General features: G+C 37.5%; 1 protein-coding gene across 2 annotated transcripts in view; it reads right to left on the bottom strand.

Moving 5' to 3' along the window:
* The window catches only part of LOC127426206 (immunoglobulin superfamily member 21-like), a 395310-nt gene that overhangs the window by 109256 nt on the left and 268036 nt on the right, over positions 1-18018 (bottom strand). For both annotated transcript variants that reach the window (XM_051672857.1, XM_051672858.1), the window contains exon 4: positions 9714-9832. In XM_051672857.1, coding sequence (XP_051528817.1) covers positions 9714-9832 — 119 coding nt within the window. The remainder of the gene's footprint in view (positions 1-9713; positions 9833-18018) is intronic.

Raw genomic sequence — 18018 nt, 5'->3', positions numbered from 1 at the left:
GTCATTAATTACTCCATTTATAAAAGCTGCACGGCTAAATATACACACTGCTTGATTAAAGTTGGGCACAGTAATTGAAGTGAATACCATTTTATGGGATGAAGGAGTAATTGCTCCCCAAGCACCCAACGGCTCATCTTTCTCTTTGCCTCTAGATCTTTCTTTTTTGAATGCGTATACATTATAAATACTGGGCCATCTTGTCGTGTGAAGGATGTCCTCTCAGTTACCTTCTTACACTTTGCAAAGGTGAAAACAAAAGATTTGTATGCTTACGTGATGTGAACACAAATGTAACGATTGAGTTGCCAGGTGTTGTGGGCATAGAGTAGGCAAAAGTGTACTTGATCATGAATTTCTAAACCATACATATGTTTTAATGATTGTAAGAAGGTCAACAGTAAACCATCTTATCAAATGTGAGAAGTGTTTAGTGAATAGATTTATTCGGATGGTTCTTGTAAATCAACCAGTTAAAATAAACAACTTACTGATTCACTTATCTGTAGCGCTGGGATGTACGAATAATTTCAGTGAATCAGTACATTCAGGTGGTTCTTGTAAATCAGCTGGTTACAGTAAACAATTTACTGATCCACTTATTTTGTATATAGCATTGGAAAGTCCAATTAATTTCAGTGAATCTGTACATTATGACAGTTCAAACAAATGAACCATTTAAATGATTCACTGATTCACTTATACGTAGTGTTGGGAGTCCACTTCATTTCAGTGAACTGGTGCATTAGGACAGTTCATGTAAATGAACCATTTAAAATAAATCATTCACTGGTTCACTTACATGTAGCGTTAGGATGTCCAGTTTATTTTAGTGAATCGGTTTGATGTCCAATTAGTTTTAGTAAATCTGTACATTAGGACAGTTGATGTAAATAAACTGTATAAAATAAATGATTCACTGATTCATTTATTTTTGATGACTCAGTCTTCCGATCCCCCAGCTCCGCCTTGCTCCTCTGAGCCTCCAGAGCCGCCTAGGTCCTCCCTGCCATCGGCTCCACCCTGGCCCTTCGAGTCTTCGGCTACTCTCTGGGTACCAAGTTCCCTGGTGTCGCCCTTCAAGTCTCTCAGGGCCCCACCTTCCATTGACTCTGTCCTGGTCCCATGCCCCACACCCTGTCTCGCCAGGCCACGCCCCACGCCATGCCCTTCCAAGCCACGCTTCAAGACCCCCCCCAGCTCCCTACAGAACTATAGTTAGGGTTTTTGGATATCACGTTTGTTAATAAAATTGCGCTTGGGTTCTTCATGTCATCGTCATCATCATTTTCAGTGCCAGCAGCGCATCGTTACAGTTTACTTACAGTAGGTGGGCAATATAGTTTTGTGGTTAAAGGTGAAGAGTAACATTTCTTACCCAAAAGGCCCCAATTCATTACCTAAACATACTGTAAATAATTTATTCAAGCGCAAGGGATTATGAGTATTCCACTATTGTAAGGTGCCACAATGCAACACAATCTGGTTATTTTTGTTTACAATAATTTGTTATGTTACAATAAACAATAACCTAGCCAGCATTGATTTTACAGTAACATTACAGAATACAGAATTTTATTGAAACACATTACTGGTACGTCTTGTAAAATACTCACAATATTTCAGAGTTCACAGATGTTGTTGATAGAGTTTAAATTGCATTTAACCTACAATATTCCTAAATTCTAGTATATAATCTATATTGTTGGACTCTGTAGCCTGTAGTATATGGAAAATGTAATTTTGTAACCCAGTGCACACTTTAGAAACCCCATTAAGTTTGGCAACATTTTCTTCTCCTCCCTTACCTTTGGTTCACTAAACTCAATTCCAATTAAAAGGTGGTATTGGACAAAAAAAAATTATTAGGTTTAATTTAGCTGAGCTTTTTCAACTTTAAACCTTCACGGCCAGAGGGACTACTTTTCTTTTCTTCTGAATATAGCCTTTAAATGTACTAATTACCTGCTCAGCTGACTTACTTTAAAGGTTTGTCCACAGTTATCTCCTCTGATATTAGGTTAAATGCTACTTTATAATACACGTTGCTGTTTAATACAACGTTTAGTCTCAAGAATGGAATGATACGCATGAAAAAGTTTCAGATAAATAACTGGCAGGAGTTATAAACGATAAAGATGAGGTAAACATTGGTCAGTCAGTTTGAGAAATGTTGGCAAATGTAGTTGGAGATATTTGGACCAGACTAACTCACTTCTAATGAAATGAGTGAGAATAAATTTCATCATTATAATGAGATGAGGACATCTCTGTTTGTCAATGATAAGGCAATCGATGGCCACACAATTGCAAATGACAGAGCAAACATCAGCAAAGTGTTTCAATCTGAGAGGCAACAGAACACATTCCCAACACTCTGACTATGGGAAAATGCTAATATCCCCTGTATATCGCAGAAAGGTTACAAAAACGGTTTTAACGAAAGATGCCATGAAACTAAGTAACTATGCACTGTTGTATTTATATGACTATGATAAATAATATGAATGACTAAACGTCATAAGGGCTTGTCCAACACAGTCTCATGAAAACTCGTAATTATTTGTATGACATGGCAAAATCATAAGATATCCTACGACATGGCTCGCACAAAAATATACGGTATTTATTCCAATAGAGACCCATAGAAAATGTCAAATCGATACAACACACTGTAAAAAGTGGTAACCTGCAATTGTTGTCTTAAGAAGCTATTTCTACTGATCTAACCTTTAAAATTTGTTTTGTTAGTTTAACCTAATGTATTATGGTTGATTTAGTGATGTTAAATACTATTTTACAATTAATTTAGATGTTACCACATAAAACACATTTTTTAGGTTCACATTTTTTACAGTGCAGGCATAAGATTTTAAAGATCCTCCTATCCAACACTTTATTTTAAGAAAGAAAACATCGGTGAACAAATCTGGGTTCTCATTCTATATTTATTAATGCAATATAAATGACTGAAGCATGTCAATAACCAATAATGTGCTTCCCTTGTCTCATTCCAAACCCCAAGTTTTTTTTTTTCTTCCGTGGTGCACAAAAGTATTATTATTATATATTTTTTTATTTATTTATTTTTAAAATCATGGTTAGGTTTAGGTTTGGGGTTTAGGTTAGGGATTGAATTTAAGAAAATGGTAAGAACGTTCATTCAAAACCAAGATGTTTATCTTTCTTCTGTGGTACACAACAGTGATTTTACTGTTTAAATCGTGGTTAGGTTTAGGATTTGGGTAAGGGGATACACTTTATGGTTATTGGTTTATGTTTTTATGTTAGGGGTTAAACTTTGTAAAAATTATATTATTTTTCTCTATGGGAGAAAAAGTCATACTTTTTTGGTACGAGCCAATTCGTATATGCTTAATGGTGCAGCAGTCTCTATGTTCTGTTGTACAGAAAACACCTAAAAAAAAAAATGGAAATGTGTGTAGACTCTGTGATCAGAATTTCAATAAGCACTAATTATTTCACAGACATAACCCAGAAAACAAAGATGATGTTAACTTGCTACTAAGTGTCTCAAACACTAGTCGGATGGAACTAACTTGGCAAATCTAGTGATTATTTCATTCTCCAAAGCACTTGTTGTACCAACATGTTATCTTGTGAACACAACTTCAATTCCAGGTGGTCTTATAAAAAACTCTGTGTCAGTACTCCCAGAAGTTGCGGAATGTCTGCCAAATTAGAGCTTGCCAGATCGAGAAATTACTTTCCAGTTTTGTGTGCAATATGCATTAGTTGTTCAGCAAAACAAAATAAATGTTGCTTGTAAATATACTTGTCCATTTAATACTTATTTAATCAATACAAATTTAAATAATAGAAAACTGACTACTTTCCCCAAAATGTGTGAGCTAGGTATTTGTATGCTCATACGAGTACAGTCAGAGACTATTTTGCAGAGACGGGCCACTTCTATTAAAATGAATGGGAGAAATGGGAACGCCCAACACTCAACGGATGTAGAAAAGAAGTCCCGCCTTACAGGTAAAAGAGCCAATCACCATTTAGATACTGACATCACCTGTCAATCAACTCGAGAATGCACATTAGCTATACAATCTGGGACAATTGTGTTTTTGTAGCATAATCTGAGTTAAAGAAGCACTATTTATGATTGCAGTGTTGTCAGATTTTACTGCTGATTTGAAATATGTTCTTTGATTGTAATTTTGACAAACTGTTTTTGTGATTTCAGTGTTCCCCCATTGAAGTAGATAGGAGCTGCACTTTCATGCCTGGAAATAGCTTCCCGAGAGCATTCCAGTGGACAGACTTGTAGAAAGACACTGGTATGGTGTCCAAATTGGTCACTTAAGAGATTCCATTTAAGTTAGGATGCCATAGAAGGCAGCTGCCTATGTTGGCAAGAGGCAGCTCACAAGGTTTTGGAACAGACCCTGACATGTCATTTTCCTGTACCGTTTGATATAAAGTTCCTTCCCCCAATGTTCTCTTCAACCTGCTTATTGTTTCATTTGACATTCAAATGACATTTAGCCTGTAATTGGTTTTTGGAAATACTTACTAGTCAACGCTTGATCACACTGGCTCACAAGTAACCAATTTCTAAAGTTGGAGTACAGGGAAGAGACACCACAGACTTTTGAATTAGCATGAAGGAGATTTGAAAAGGCACCAATAATTCCATGTCTGGTCTTAAAAAGAAAAAGATTGAATTTTGTTGCAAGGCTTCATTAAAACGGCCATTCTTATTTATGAGGTTCTTTAACAAATGAAAATACTGTCTGTGCAAGGCTATTAATAAACTTTTTCAATCATTTTTTTTAATGTTTTTTTTTATTTTTTTTTACGCTCACTCTTCATGTTCTCTCTCACCTCTACGCGGTGATCTCGCCGCACTAATAGGTGATGAATAATTCTGTTTCAGCTTAGATGGCAATTGCCACAATGCTAGAGGCTATCCTTCTTTCCCTGAAGAGGTGTAGTGATTTACAAGTCAGCTAAGCGAGGCACAGACTCTCACACACAATCCGTCACACACTTCCCCACAAATCTGAAGTAATTAGAAGTTAGATTCTTCAAAACCTCTCTGTTTGATAAAGATTAGCCCATTAGCATCAACGCTAACACCGACATAGCTTCTGACGCATGGTACAATTCACTCATATCTGTAACTAAATTTTCACTAGTAGAATTGTACAATTACCTGTCTTTTACTCCTGTTCAAATGCAATTACAGATATCTATAATTAATTTCTAATTAATTGAAATTCCAAATATCAGAAATGTACTTCTTACTAATAATAATAATAATTTTTGTGACTGGCACAAATCTCAAACATTTTATTGCAACTAGTTAAAATGCTCATTTTTGATATCTGTAAATGAACATGCTAGATTTGTTATTTCAAATATCTGGAAATGGATTTCAGATGCCAATAAACTGAAGAGTAATTAAATATATAGGTTTTCTTCCAACAGTAGTTACAATAACATCTTAGATATCTGAAATTAACCTTGACATTAGTGGAAACCAAATTAAAGAATATCAAAAATTAGCATTTTTACAGGTTTTAACTTAATTGTTGTCATCAGGAATGGCATGTACATCAGTAACAATGTTTAATTTTAACTAGTAAGTAGTACATTGCTGATATGTGAAATTGGAATTTCAACTAGTAAGAAATGAATAACAGATATCTGTAATAACGTTTTGAATAGGAGTGAACAGAAGTGTTAAACTTTCAAGGTGCTGTGCCAAGTTAAAAATAGTAAAACTTTTAAAAACACATCTAGAATGGGGCCTAGGTAGCTCAGCGAGTATTGACACTGACTACCACCCCTGGAGTCGTAAGTTCGAATCCAGGGCGTGCTGAGTGACTCCAACCAGGTCTCCTAAGCAACCATATTGGCCCGGTTGCTAGGGAGGGTTCAGTCACATGGGGTAATCTCCTCGTGGTCGGGATTAGGGGTTCTCGCGCGTGGTAAGTGCATGGTTCGTGGAGAGTAGCATGAGCCTCCACATGCTGTGAGTCTCTGCGGTGTCATGGACAGCGAGCCATGTGATAAGATGCATGGATTGACTGTCTCAGAAGTAAAGGTAACTGAGACTTGTCCTCCGCCATCCGGATTGAGATAAGTAACCGTGCCACCATGAGGACCTACTAAGTAGTGGGAATTGGGCATTCCAAATTAGAAAAAACATCTAGGAGGCTCCTTGTCATCTTGTCATCATTCACTCACCCTGATGTCACTCCAAACCTGTATAACTTTCTGTCTTCTGTAGAAAACAATAGGAAATGCTAGACAGAATGTTACTGTATGGACTGAAGACCTCAGTCACCATTCACTTTCTTTGTATGGAGAAAAAAGAAAAAGGATGCGACTGAGGCTAACATGCTGCCTAACATCTCCTTTAGAGTTCCACTAAAGTATGAAGGTCATACAGGTTTGGAACAACATGAGGAAGAGTAAACGGTGACATGTTTTTGGCTGAACTATCCCTTTAAAACGAATTATTCTACTAGTGTAACTAGTCAACTACTCAATTTTAACAGTAGTTGTGTACATTTCTAGATGTGTTCCCTCTATCTCTGGCTAAAAAGGTATATTCATGTCAGCCCTCTTGGGGCTTTCACACACTCTCAGTTTCCCTTATCAGAGAGCTCAGCAGCTGTCCAGAACAGTTCTATCAGCCCAAGGACCACACACATGCAGATTTATTTATTCATTTTAACAATGGGATGAAAATGATGAGGTGCCTTATTAACGGCAGGCTGCATCTCTGTCTGACTGGTGGACAAACCCAGACACACACAGAGAGGCCGACTGTCATTAGTCGGGTCCCATGCTAATGGCTGTGGGGAGCTAGTAGAGATGTGTAGAGATGTGTAAGTGTCTGGGGCTCTCGCTTTAGATAGACACAGTGGTGCTGTTAAGGCAACAGATGAAAGAGAACACCTTTAAGTGTCAATCAGGACAATGTAATAAACATTGCCCCTGTGGCTGCTCAGATGATGACAGATAGAACTGCTAATGAGCTCTATCTAAGAAACAGTAAATCATGTTGAATGACTGTAATACGGGAATAGGTAATACAAAAAAATACGATTATTAAGTAATAATGCTTTATATAAACTTTCATAAACATTACGCAATGTTTACAAGATGATTGATTATCTTTAAATATGAACAGGGACTAAAAACGGTTCAAGGAACGAAATTGAAAACCGAAAACGAACTGAATTTTTAGCAGAACATAACCGAAAACTGGAACAAAGTGATTTTCAATTATTCCGGAGTGAAAACTTAATTTTTATATGCTGTTAACCGGTTATAACCGGTTAATTTTGTTCTGATCATTTTTATATAAGGCCAAAGGGTTCATGTTGCCTGAAAAAAATGAAACATGTGTTTTGATCCTGAAGGAAACACATTTCATTGCCTAATTGCCCATTGTGGATGTCGCATTCTCTGAATGAAGACCTTTTTAACAACTATGTATAATTACTACATATACATGCACGACTAATCCAGATAAAAGGAAAACATTATTAGAGGTAAAAAAGTACATGTCTTAGTTGTGTCCAAGTCTTCACTGAATTATTGTTAGATGCTGCCGGGTTTTGACTCAGAAGCAGATCTGTAAATAAAATAATATTTAAACTGTTAATTAACTGCTTGTTATGATTTCTATGCCGATAAATCCACCACACAGGAATGTTTTTATTTTTTTATTTATTTATATTCGCTTATATTAGTGAGGCAAATGGCTTATTGTGGGCTTATTTTTCCAGATCAGATTGCTTGTTTCTCTTGCGAGATCTGGCAACACTGCAATTGGTATTTCACCCACCCCTTAGCGCAGAGTACTATTATTTTTAAAAGAACGTTATTCTGGTAACCTTTAGGAAAGGAGGCTGTGGAAATTCTGAACTGGCACGGAAAAATGCAGTTTTTGCTCAGAACGAACCAAAATCGTTTTTAGTCCCTGAATATGAATATACCAGACTGATATCATTGTGAATTTGGCAACAGTAGGTCGAAAGTTCTGCTGTTGAAATCGGTCTGTTTTTATCAAAATTTATATCACTGCCCCCAGTGGCCAAAGCTGGAAATGTTGCTGAACGTATGAGCATGTGTGAGCTCCGGTTTTTGGTTGAAATGTCTGCAGAGTGGCGCCAAAAGCGAGTTTTATTATACGTTATAAATTATGTATTAGAGTCAACAGCAATGTATATTTGATCAACTTTACCCTCTCACCCAAATCCCAACCCTTAAGTCAGTTGAGTAAAAATGTAATTTTAGTGTGAAAATGCAACTTTCGAATCACACTCATCGTTAATCATGTGAATGCTATAAATTACTGGTTCCAGGTGCCGTAACATTTGATAGCAACATGAACATGTAAAAAACGATGTAAAGAATCAGGAAATGTTTAACAATCTGAATGCAAGTCAACTTTGTCTTATCATTAAAAGTTGTGGAAGTGTTACAAAAAACAAAACAAAAAATACAAGCGATTAGCACACAAGTAGAATGATTTTTTTTTTTTTTTTTAAATCAACCGTCTTTGCATCTTTGTATTCTCCTTGCCTCAGAGTTTCCCCAATGATGCTCTACAGCACAGCATGAATATAAACAGTGAGAGAGTTGTTTTAAAGCTAAGACTTATGCGTTACAGACAAACACACACACAACTATCCTTCTCATTCAGAAATCCTTCTCACACAGACACAGTCAGACATAATGATGGGCCCGTTCTGGTCAAACTTCTCAAGCTCTAATAAAGAATACACACAAACAGATACATGTTTACCAAGCTATCTAAATGGAGATATGCCATAGATGTGTACTGTTTTATTCTAGACCTAATTAGAGAGTATGTTGAATCGGGTGCTAAACCAGCAGAGTCCACGTGTGCAAATAAACAAAACTTTTACCAATTCTTTTTGAGGTTTTATAAGATTTAACACATTTTGGGCACAATTTTGTCTTCAAACTATAGTGTAACAGGTAAAGGATGGCCAAGGAGGAGGCGGGAACCAGCAGAACAGTCAACGTAAACTTTAATGACATAAACTCAACTTAAAACAACATAAAACACATATACGTACACACTCACACACACACACACACAGCGGGCGTGTGTGTCTCTCTCTCTCTCGAACTGGCGTCTCTGGCTCCCCTATATCTCTCTCTTCCACTGATTAGTTGACTCAGCGCCGGCCATGTACCCTCACAGCCTGGCCACGACCTCCTCCTCATCACATATAGCAGCTACACTCACTCCATAAAACAGTCACAGGATAAAGCACTTCAAACCTCAGATTACATGTTCAAGGACAAGACTAAGAATTGTGGGTCAGCTTTTGGGTGCAACACCACCCTTGAGTCACCTTTTCTGCCAACTACTGTGTAAAATGCCAGAAACCCTGACACAACATTTTATGTTTGTCACCACCAAGAATTGGTCTTAAATCTGAATTAAACACTTATAGTTTAATCTCCAAGGTTGTAGCGACCACAGACACTGAGGGGGGCGTGTCCCTCCCAGTATTCAGAATAATGGTCAATTTCATAAATTATGGTTCCCCCTCAATCCTAAAACACTGTTACATCCTTGTTCATCTGTTTTGAAGATGGCCTCCAAATATCACATTCTATTCCACATATCTGATAGATGTAAATTACAATAGAATGGGACATATCAGTGTTGCATTTATACTCACACATGACCGTGAGCAAGACGTTCCCCGATGCCAGGACGACCTTCTCCCGTGTTGCACGGTCATAGATTCCTACATGGCATTCATAAGGTCCGTTGTCTGAGATCCGAACCTCTGGGAGCCTGAGGATAAGATCAAAGAGCATGAGGCAAACAAGGCAATAGATGTCTTGCTACCACAGAAGGTCCTTAGATACTGAAACATATTGTATGCCGTTCTGAATAATATAAATATAACTTCATAAGAAAATGTGAGCGGTGCAAAACTAGCCACCACAAAGATTGATCTGGGTCGACGGCAAGGCATTACAATGCAGTTGCTAAGGGGTTATGAGTTGTTGTTAGCACATTTATATGCGGTTGCTAGAGTGTACTGTGTGGTTGCTAGATGCTTACTTATTGGCAATAAGTCAGAGCTACAAATCATCCTGTATTGAAGACATTGTGTCCCATACTTAAGTGGCAAAATGCTCAAGTGGGATGGTAGGGTTTAGCATTAGGGTTAGGGTTTAGGGTAAGGATTGGGGAAGGTTTAGGTTAGGGGTAAGGTTAACAGTGTAACTCCAGATGTCATTAAATGCAGGTATACTTTAAATGTAAGTACAATGCAACAATACATATGCACATAATAAGTATATTGTATCAAATGCTTAAGTACATAAAAAAAAAAAAAAAAAAAAAAATCTTAATGTAAAGTGGGTCCCCATTTTGCTGTGCAATTTGCATTCTAGGGTTAAACCAGCCTAAGCTGTTTGGTCATATCTGGTTTCAAGGTGGTGCTCAGCTGATCCCAGGCTGAAAAATGTCCCAAACCCTTCTAAACCAATCAACTGACAACCCTGAACAGGTTGGGAGACCAGCTAAGACCAGCCATCCAGCTTAGGCAGCTTTTAGCTGTTTTTATTTATCAGCAGAGCCAATTACTACGTTCGAGAGTGAACAAACAAGTGATGCCTCTATCAAAAAGGCGATTGGCTCTTTTATTGAAAGGCGGGACTTCAATTCCTCAAATCGCTATATTTAGTGTTATGTCAATTTCTCCCATTCATTCTACTCTGGGTGAAGCTGAGGTAAGGAACTGGATGTGATGTCATATTAATGTGCTAGTTAGGTTCAAAAAGTGAGCTGCTGACATTACTATTCCCTAAGAAAACCGTTACCCCTCTGCTGGCTTGGCACATTCTCATAATGCCTCACTCCATCCATTCCTCCCTGTTGTGTCTGGTGCTCCACGGAGGGGATCAGACTGCTGACGATGGCTGACGGAGATCCTCAGATGTCCGATTCGCACAAAAATGCCCTGTGGTCCATTTTCGTAGCTTTTATTTCTTTCGTTTTCTTCCTCAGTGTTTTTCTTGGAATCTTTGTCTCTTAGGATGCTCCAATAAAACAAATAGTCGCTATAATACTAACTTTACTCTTGGCTGGGTAAAAAATGGCTATTGCTGCAAGCTATAAATATAGATTAGACAATGTGGACTGAGTTTTGTCTTGGAATCTAGGAAGATTTTGATCTCAGAGCTGTAATGGATCCATTGAGGTTGAATCACCAGTGGTGCTTTAATATTGTTGGTTGGTTACTTACTGGCCCAAGTCAAAAGAGCCCATCCTTAAGTCCTGACGATATTCTGGGTCCTAGATAAGGCATTGGTCCCTCATTCATTACAGTGTCCCCAAAAAGTATTTGGACACTTTTGGACATTTAGGTAACATTTTAAATTATCTGAATTCCATTGAATAGATCACAAAATATTAAACCAAGTGACATTTGCAAACAAATGATGCTAGAGCGTTTCTCAGAACATTGCTTTTCTAAAAATCTTAAATCCTGTTCTGATGATGAAAGAAGTTCATATACATCTTGGATGGCCTGAGGTTGAGTAAATTATCAGCAAATGTTCATTTTTGGGTGAACTATTCCTTTAAGTGTGCAACTACTTTTTGGGGCCGCTGTAAGGAATAGGGGAGACCAGGGCTAATTGTCACACTTTTCCTCCAGTTAATGCTTCTCAAAGTAAATTTTTTCATGGTTACATACCTTGAAGTCTTGGCTACAAAAAGCTTTTGAACATTTTTATTGTTATTGCTCAGGAAAAAAGATGCAGTTCATTTAACACATGTTGACCTTTTGTGACAACGTGCCCCAGTAGTAATCTACTGCAGCATTGTTTTTGTTGTTGTTGATTTTCTCCCCTTTTTCTCCCCAATTTGGAATTCCCAATGCACTCTAAATCCTCGTGGTGTTGTAGTGACTCGCCTCAATCCGGATGGCGGAGGATGACTCTCAGTTGCCTCCGCGTCTGAGATTGTCAACCCACGCATCTTATCATGTGCTTGTTGAGCGCATTACCGCGGAGACATAGCACGTGTGGAGGCTTCACGCCATCCACTGCAGAATCCACGCACAACTCACCACGCGCCCCACCGAGAGCACATTATAGCGACCACGAGAAGGTTACCCCATGTGACTCTACCTTCCCTAGCAACCAGGACAATTTGGTTGCTTAGGAGACCTGGCTGGAGTCATTCAGCATGCCCTGGATTCGAACTCGCGAACTCCAGGGGTGGTAGTCAGTGTCTTTACTCACTGAGCTTCCCAGGCCCCAGTCTACTGCAGCATTAAACAAATGCAAAACACCAACATACAAAAAACTCTGCTTGACAAAACACACATTTGTGGCATTGGATTTTGACTCCAAATTTAATCGTAACTGAGATATAGCCCTTGTGACAACTTCCCCATGTGAAAACTTGTTCTGTTCTGACTTATTTTTTGTTTTGCTTTATTGTACGCAAGGCAAGTCTGATAGCTTAGGAAAATAAAAGCATCGAAAACAAATATAAAGCTACATTACTAAATTATCTCTTGGCTGGATAAAACAGGCTATTGCTGCAAGCTTTAAAAATAGAGTAGAAATAGTGGGCCAAGTATTTTCTTGGAATCTATAATAGTATCCAGATGGATCTGAAGAGGTTGTATCAGTAGTGCTTTAATATTGCTGATGGACTGTCTTTTCTTGCTTCTGGGCTTTATTTGTGTGCAGATTTTGCTGTTGTCTAAACACATGTTCTATGTTCTGAATGATACCATGATTTTCTAATAGTCTCATGAAAAATCTCTGCTCTTATAGCTTCAGTCAAGCGATCAATCCTAACAGAAATCTTAACAGCGTTTGAGTGCGCTTGGGTACCTTTCCACAAAGTCCTGCTGCTTATGCCCGTTTATACAAGCAGAAAACAGCTAGATTGACTGAAACCAAGCTCATATATATATATTGGATGAGGGTAGCAGGTGAGATCTCAGCACAAGTGCATAAGCATTCCTTTCACATATGCCTCAGCCTCCCTACACCTCGGATAGCTCACCTAGGCTTGATGAGCAAAAACACAGGCAGAGTTAATTGCAGTGTATTCACCATCACGGCAGCAGCTGTGAATAAAACCACTCTGCCATTTCTCTTTGCAGATGTCTATAATTTGAACCTCGTCTATTGGCAGTTTTTAGCTTTTATTGTTGTTCGTTTTTTCCTAATTTGCAGGGCAGCTTGACATGCACGCAGCATGCTGATTGAATAAGAGGTTTGGCTCAGCATTTTGTATGTTGGCATGGGTCTCACGTTCCTCCCCGGCAAGTGTGCTCTCTCTGGATGAGCTTTACTGCCCAGGTCCCTGAATCCCAGCCAGCACATTTCTCAGTTCCTGTCTCCCTCACCTTTTTAGCTTTCCATCGTCTAAATCTCCAGCTCTCCTTCTCTCCCTTTCCATGCTTTCTGTTCCTTCTCTGCCTCTTATTCGCTCTTTCTCTCCATGCCCTCAGTTGCACACTTCCTCTTTGGATTGCTGAAATGCAGGCGATGTTGCACAATCGTTTGGCTCAATTTGACATTTAGCTCTTCAAAATAAACTCAGTGGGACTGAAACTCCACAGTTTCTTTCTCTCTCTTCCAGCCCTTCTCTATTTTTCTCTCCTGTTCTCTCTCTCTCCCACAGTGCTCTAAAAATGTAGATGGATTGTTAATCAGAGAGTAATACAAAGCCGATTAGCACTAAATCACACCAAGGCAAGAAGGGATATGCCTAGCTAGGTCCTGCCACTCTGTGGTGTGTGTAAGTGTGTGCGTGTGTGCTGGGAGGGACAGAGCACTCTGTGCCAGGAATATAACATTGTGTAATTACAGAAATGTGCAGTGAATTTCTCAGCTGAAGCCTGTTCTTTTTGGTGTTGTGGGCATTTGATGTTAGAATACGTCTGTGGCTGAATTTATGATGTTATAATGTGTGCTATAACTCATCTCCTCATGAGTGATCAAACACTTAGGTCAGATGAGATTTATACCTTTATTTCACTAATTTATTTCCTCATATGCAGGCAGAACTGTGAACCCCCCCCCCCCCCACCCGGAACGGGCCGTCACTCACAAAGTTCTGCACATCATCCACCTCTCGCATGTAAGTACTTCATCTGCCAATTAGAATGTAGTACTCTTCATGTCAAGTCGGAATCCATCAGGGCCAGCACTAGCTATAGGCAGACTAGGCAACTGCAACTGATCGGGGGTACTCTTTAATATGTAAATAAACTAAAACATCTAACTACACATTCTAGCATTATAAAATAGAGAAAAAAAATAAAATAAAAATGATTACATTGAAAATGTGTAGCCTATTAAGAAAAACGTTATTTTTAAATAGTTTACTAGATAATTCAGCAGCAAATATAACAGTAATTCCAGTTGAAGTCTTTAGTAGAAAAGAAGCCTGTTTTCTTTATACATTTTTCAACTGTGTATCTGGATTAAAATGGATTCAGACCACTTTTTTTGTTCACTCCAGTTGTAATAGGACATCAGTGCCCTTTTCAGTCACACAGCTATTTTTTTGAAACCCAGTCAAGTTAAACATTACAGTAATTTAATAATAATAATAATAATTATAACAATTAATAATAATAATAATAATAATAATAATAATAATTATTATTATTATTATTATTCAGTGCTGGGCAGATTACTTGTGAATTGTAATCGGGTACTGATTACAAATTACATTAAATACATGCAATCAGTAATGTAATCTCACAGATTACATTTGGGGGTAATCTAATCAGATTTTTGGATTACTTTTGGATTACTTTCAACCTAGTTCTATTTTATTTTATGCCACATGCATTTGAGATGGATAATAATTTTAACGTAAAACTAAAAAGACAATTCTTATACTAACAAAAAGAGCCTAATAAAAAGAGCTCCTTGTGATATTTTAAAAAAAAAAAGTGCATTAAACCAGTGTTGTAGTCGAGAACAGCTATCCGAGTCCAAGTCCAGTCTGAGACCAGAGTAGGTCGAGTTCGAGTCAAGACCAACACAGAAGAGGGTCGAATACGAGTCAAGACCAAGACCGGAGAGGGCCAAGTCCGAGTCGAGACCGAGACCAGTAAAGGCTTAGTCTAAGACAGTAGTTTTTTATAAATGAATTAAATAGTTTAAAGAACTATAGGTGCATATATCAAATGAACCTCATTTATTATTTTAACATTTCTGCTTTACAAAATACAGTATAACTGTACAATAACTAAAATGGGCCTAAAACAATAATGTATTAAATATGACAATGCTTATGCAGAAAGTGATATAAACATTCAATTTGTTAACAGTTTCCTACTAAATTTCATTCATTGTCAGTCAAGTAAGCATTTCTGCTTTCTTTTGCCTGCAAGATTTCAGTATAGACCACTTATATGAATAGCCTTTCAGATTTTTATTTTTTTATTTTATTTTGTTTTAATTCCAAAAACCATTCAATTCTGATGACATTGAGAGAAATATTTTAACATTTTCTTCAGTATGTGTAGCATTCATGTAACTAATAGCTAAAGCATTTCTAAAAGACAAGAGGCCATTCAGACCAACGCAGTGCAACAAACCCAGATAGCACACATACGTCTCAGATATGTCTGTTTTAGATCTTTTCATCTGAAAAGCTTCTAACATCTGTTAAAAATCTTAAAAAGATCAGATTTACAATCATTCTAAATCATAAACGTCTCATTTGCTAAATGTCTTATTGACATCCAAGACATACTTATTGACATATGTCTTATAGACGTATCGCAGATAAGAAAACAACGTAAAATGGACATCTTCCAGATGTAAAAACACATCAAACAGATGTCTGGGTGTTGTACGTGTGCTATCAGGGAAAGAGTATAACACAGGTGTCTCGAGACACGTTTTTAACAGTTGATGCTCTTTTTAACTTGGCAAAAGATTGTGGTGCTCCTGCATGAGATGCCAAAAAGACAGTGATATGTAATGCAAAGGTCAAAGACATCTGTTTAGCATGTTTACATTGAAAAACAACTGAAAAACAGCATGGGTGGATGCAACAATGCATTTGGTGTTAACAGCATCGTATTAACAAGACACAGCACCAATGGAAGTTTCTCAAAGTTACCTTTCAAAAAAGCAGTCTTTTGTAGACTGTAGGTGAATATCCACATTATCCAACAAAAGAATAATAGCCAATCGATTCAGATCTTTTTGCTAACCTGTTTGGCCAATTTGCTGAAATGAACCGATTCAATAGAATGGTTTATTTGTGAACTGGGCATCACTAGTTCTGATCCTACTCAGCAGACTGAAATGTGGGACAAACGTCAAGATCTCTGATATTATCAGTCAAAAATATTTGTCAGATAAGTCGAAGCTTTTCACTGTATATATTTTGAAAAGGGACTCGACTCGGGGTTAAGTCCAAGTCCACACTTGTTCAAGTTCGAGTCAAGACCGATTCAAATTGCTCATGAGTCCATGACAAGACCAAGACCACTTGGACTGAGTCTGGTCTCGAGTACTACAACACTGCATTAGGGCTGCAACAACTAATCGCTAAAATCGATAATTATTGATAATGGAAATCATCGACAACGTATTTCATTATCGATTAGTTGGATATTTGCAGTAAGCACGGAGAAGCCCCGTCAGTGACGTCACTTCACAGCCCAGTGAAAAATGTGTTGCATGATAAAACTCGTTTGAAAAACAATGGAGTCAAGTTGTAGCGGAAAAAACACGACCCATGTTGTCCAGCGCACAAGAGCACTTTATAAACACTTCAAAGAAGATCATAATAAGTCTACAGTTTAATGTGGACCGGTTGCTGCCTCAGATGCGTTGACAGAGCGCTTGTGCTGTTTGATGCACTGAAGAGTTGTTTCTCTCCAGCGCATCACTTACATTTTACTGCTATTGTCTATGTTTTATAATGTAAACATGTTATGAATTCAAATTCAGTCGCGTATTTCACAAAACGTTTTGCTCTTACCACAAGTATGTCTCTGTTAAACTCTAACGAGCAAGCGAGCGTGCACATCCACGTCAATCAAACCGATCGCAATGGAGAAAGGGAGCGCAGTCATTTTGATTAAACTGTCCAACATCATACCACGATTTCAGTTTCAGTGTAATCAGTTGTGCAGCTTTCATGGATATCAGACTGAAGTCTCAGCAGTTTTTAAAGTGTTTTCTCCTGCCCATGTAAGCGCATGTAATACAGTGAGCACTGGGATAAGTCTTTTCAGCGCGAGAGTGAATTTACACATTGTTTACAGATGATTGTACTTTATTAAACTGTATGTAATGCTGAATATAATGTATAGTAATGCTAAGGGTCCTGATATTTGAAAGTCTTCCTGATAATGCCACATCATGTAATGTCTGATTTCACTAGTAAATTTATACAATGGCAAACATTATTTTATTACATAATAACATTAAATATTATTAATATTTCTATTCTCGTGTCACTATTGCCCTCTGCTGGGCTGATCTTTTGTCCCACTCCATACCCTGTAGATCATTTTACTCTTTAATGATGAGCATTTTTTGTAAAGTTTTACAAGTTAAGCAACTGTTTCACATATGTCCTCAAAGTATAATAATAATAAATTTAAACTAAACTTTTTATGATTCAGGCTTTGTTCAAAGTTTTGTGAGAGTAAAGAATCACTAATTTAGTAATGTAAATCAAACCAAATCCTTACGCCTTTTATCATTTCAGTTTTTTGAAAAATCATGTTTTTATAAAATACAGGAAATAACATTTATTTTTTATCCAATGAATCGATTAATCGTAGAAATAATCGAAGATTAATCAATATTCAAAATAATGGTTAGTTGCAGCCCTACACTGCATTAAACATTACATGAATGAAACATTTAATCTAACAGCAATGACAGTGCAGGGCCAAAGTTTATAATTCAAAACAATGAGACATCAAGTTCATTTTAAGTGCTTAAAACAATAACAGC

This window comes from Myxocyprinus asiaticus, chromosome 35 (genome assembly GCF_019703515.2).
Source record: "Myxocyprinus asiaticus isolate MX2 ecotype Aquarium Trade chromosome 35, UBuf_Myxa_2, whole genome shotgun sequence".
NCBI classification, from domain to species: domain Eukaryota; kingdom Metazoa; phylum Chordata; class Actinopteri; order Cypriniformes; family Catostomidae; genus Myxocyprinus; species Myxocyprinus asiaticus.
This window is presented reverse-complemented; position numbering and strand designations above follow the sequence as displayed.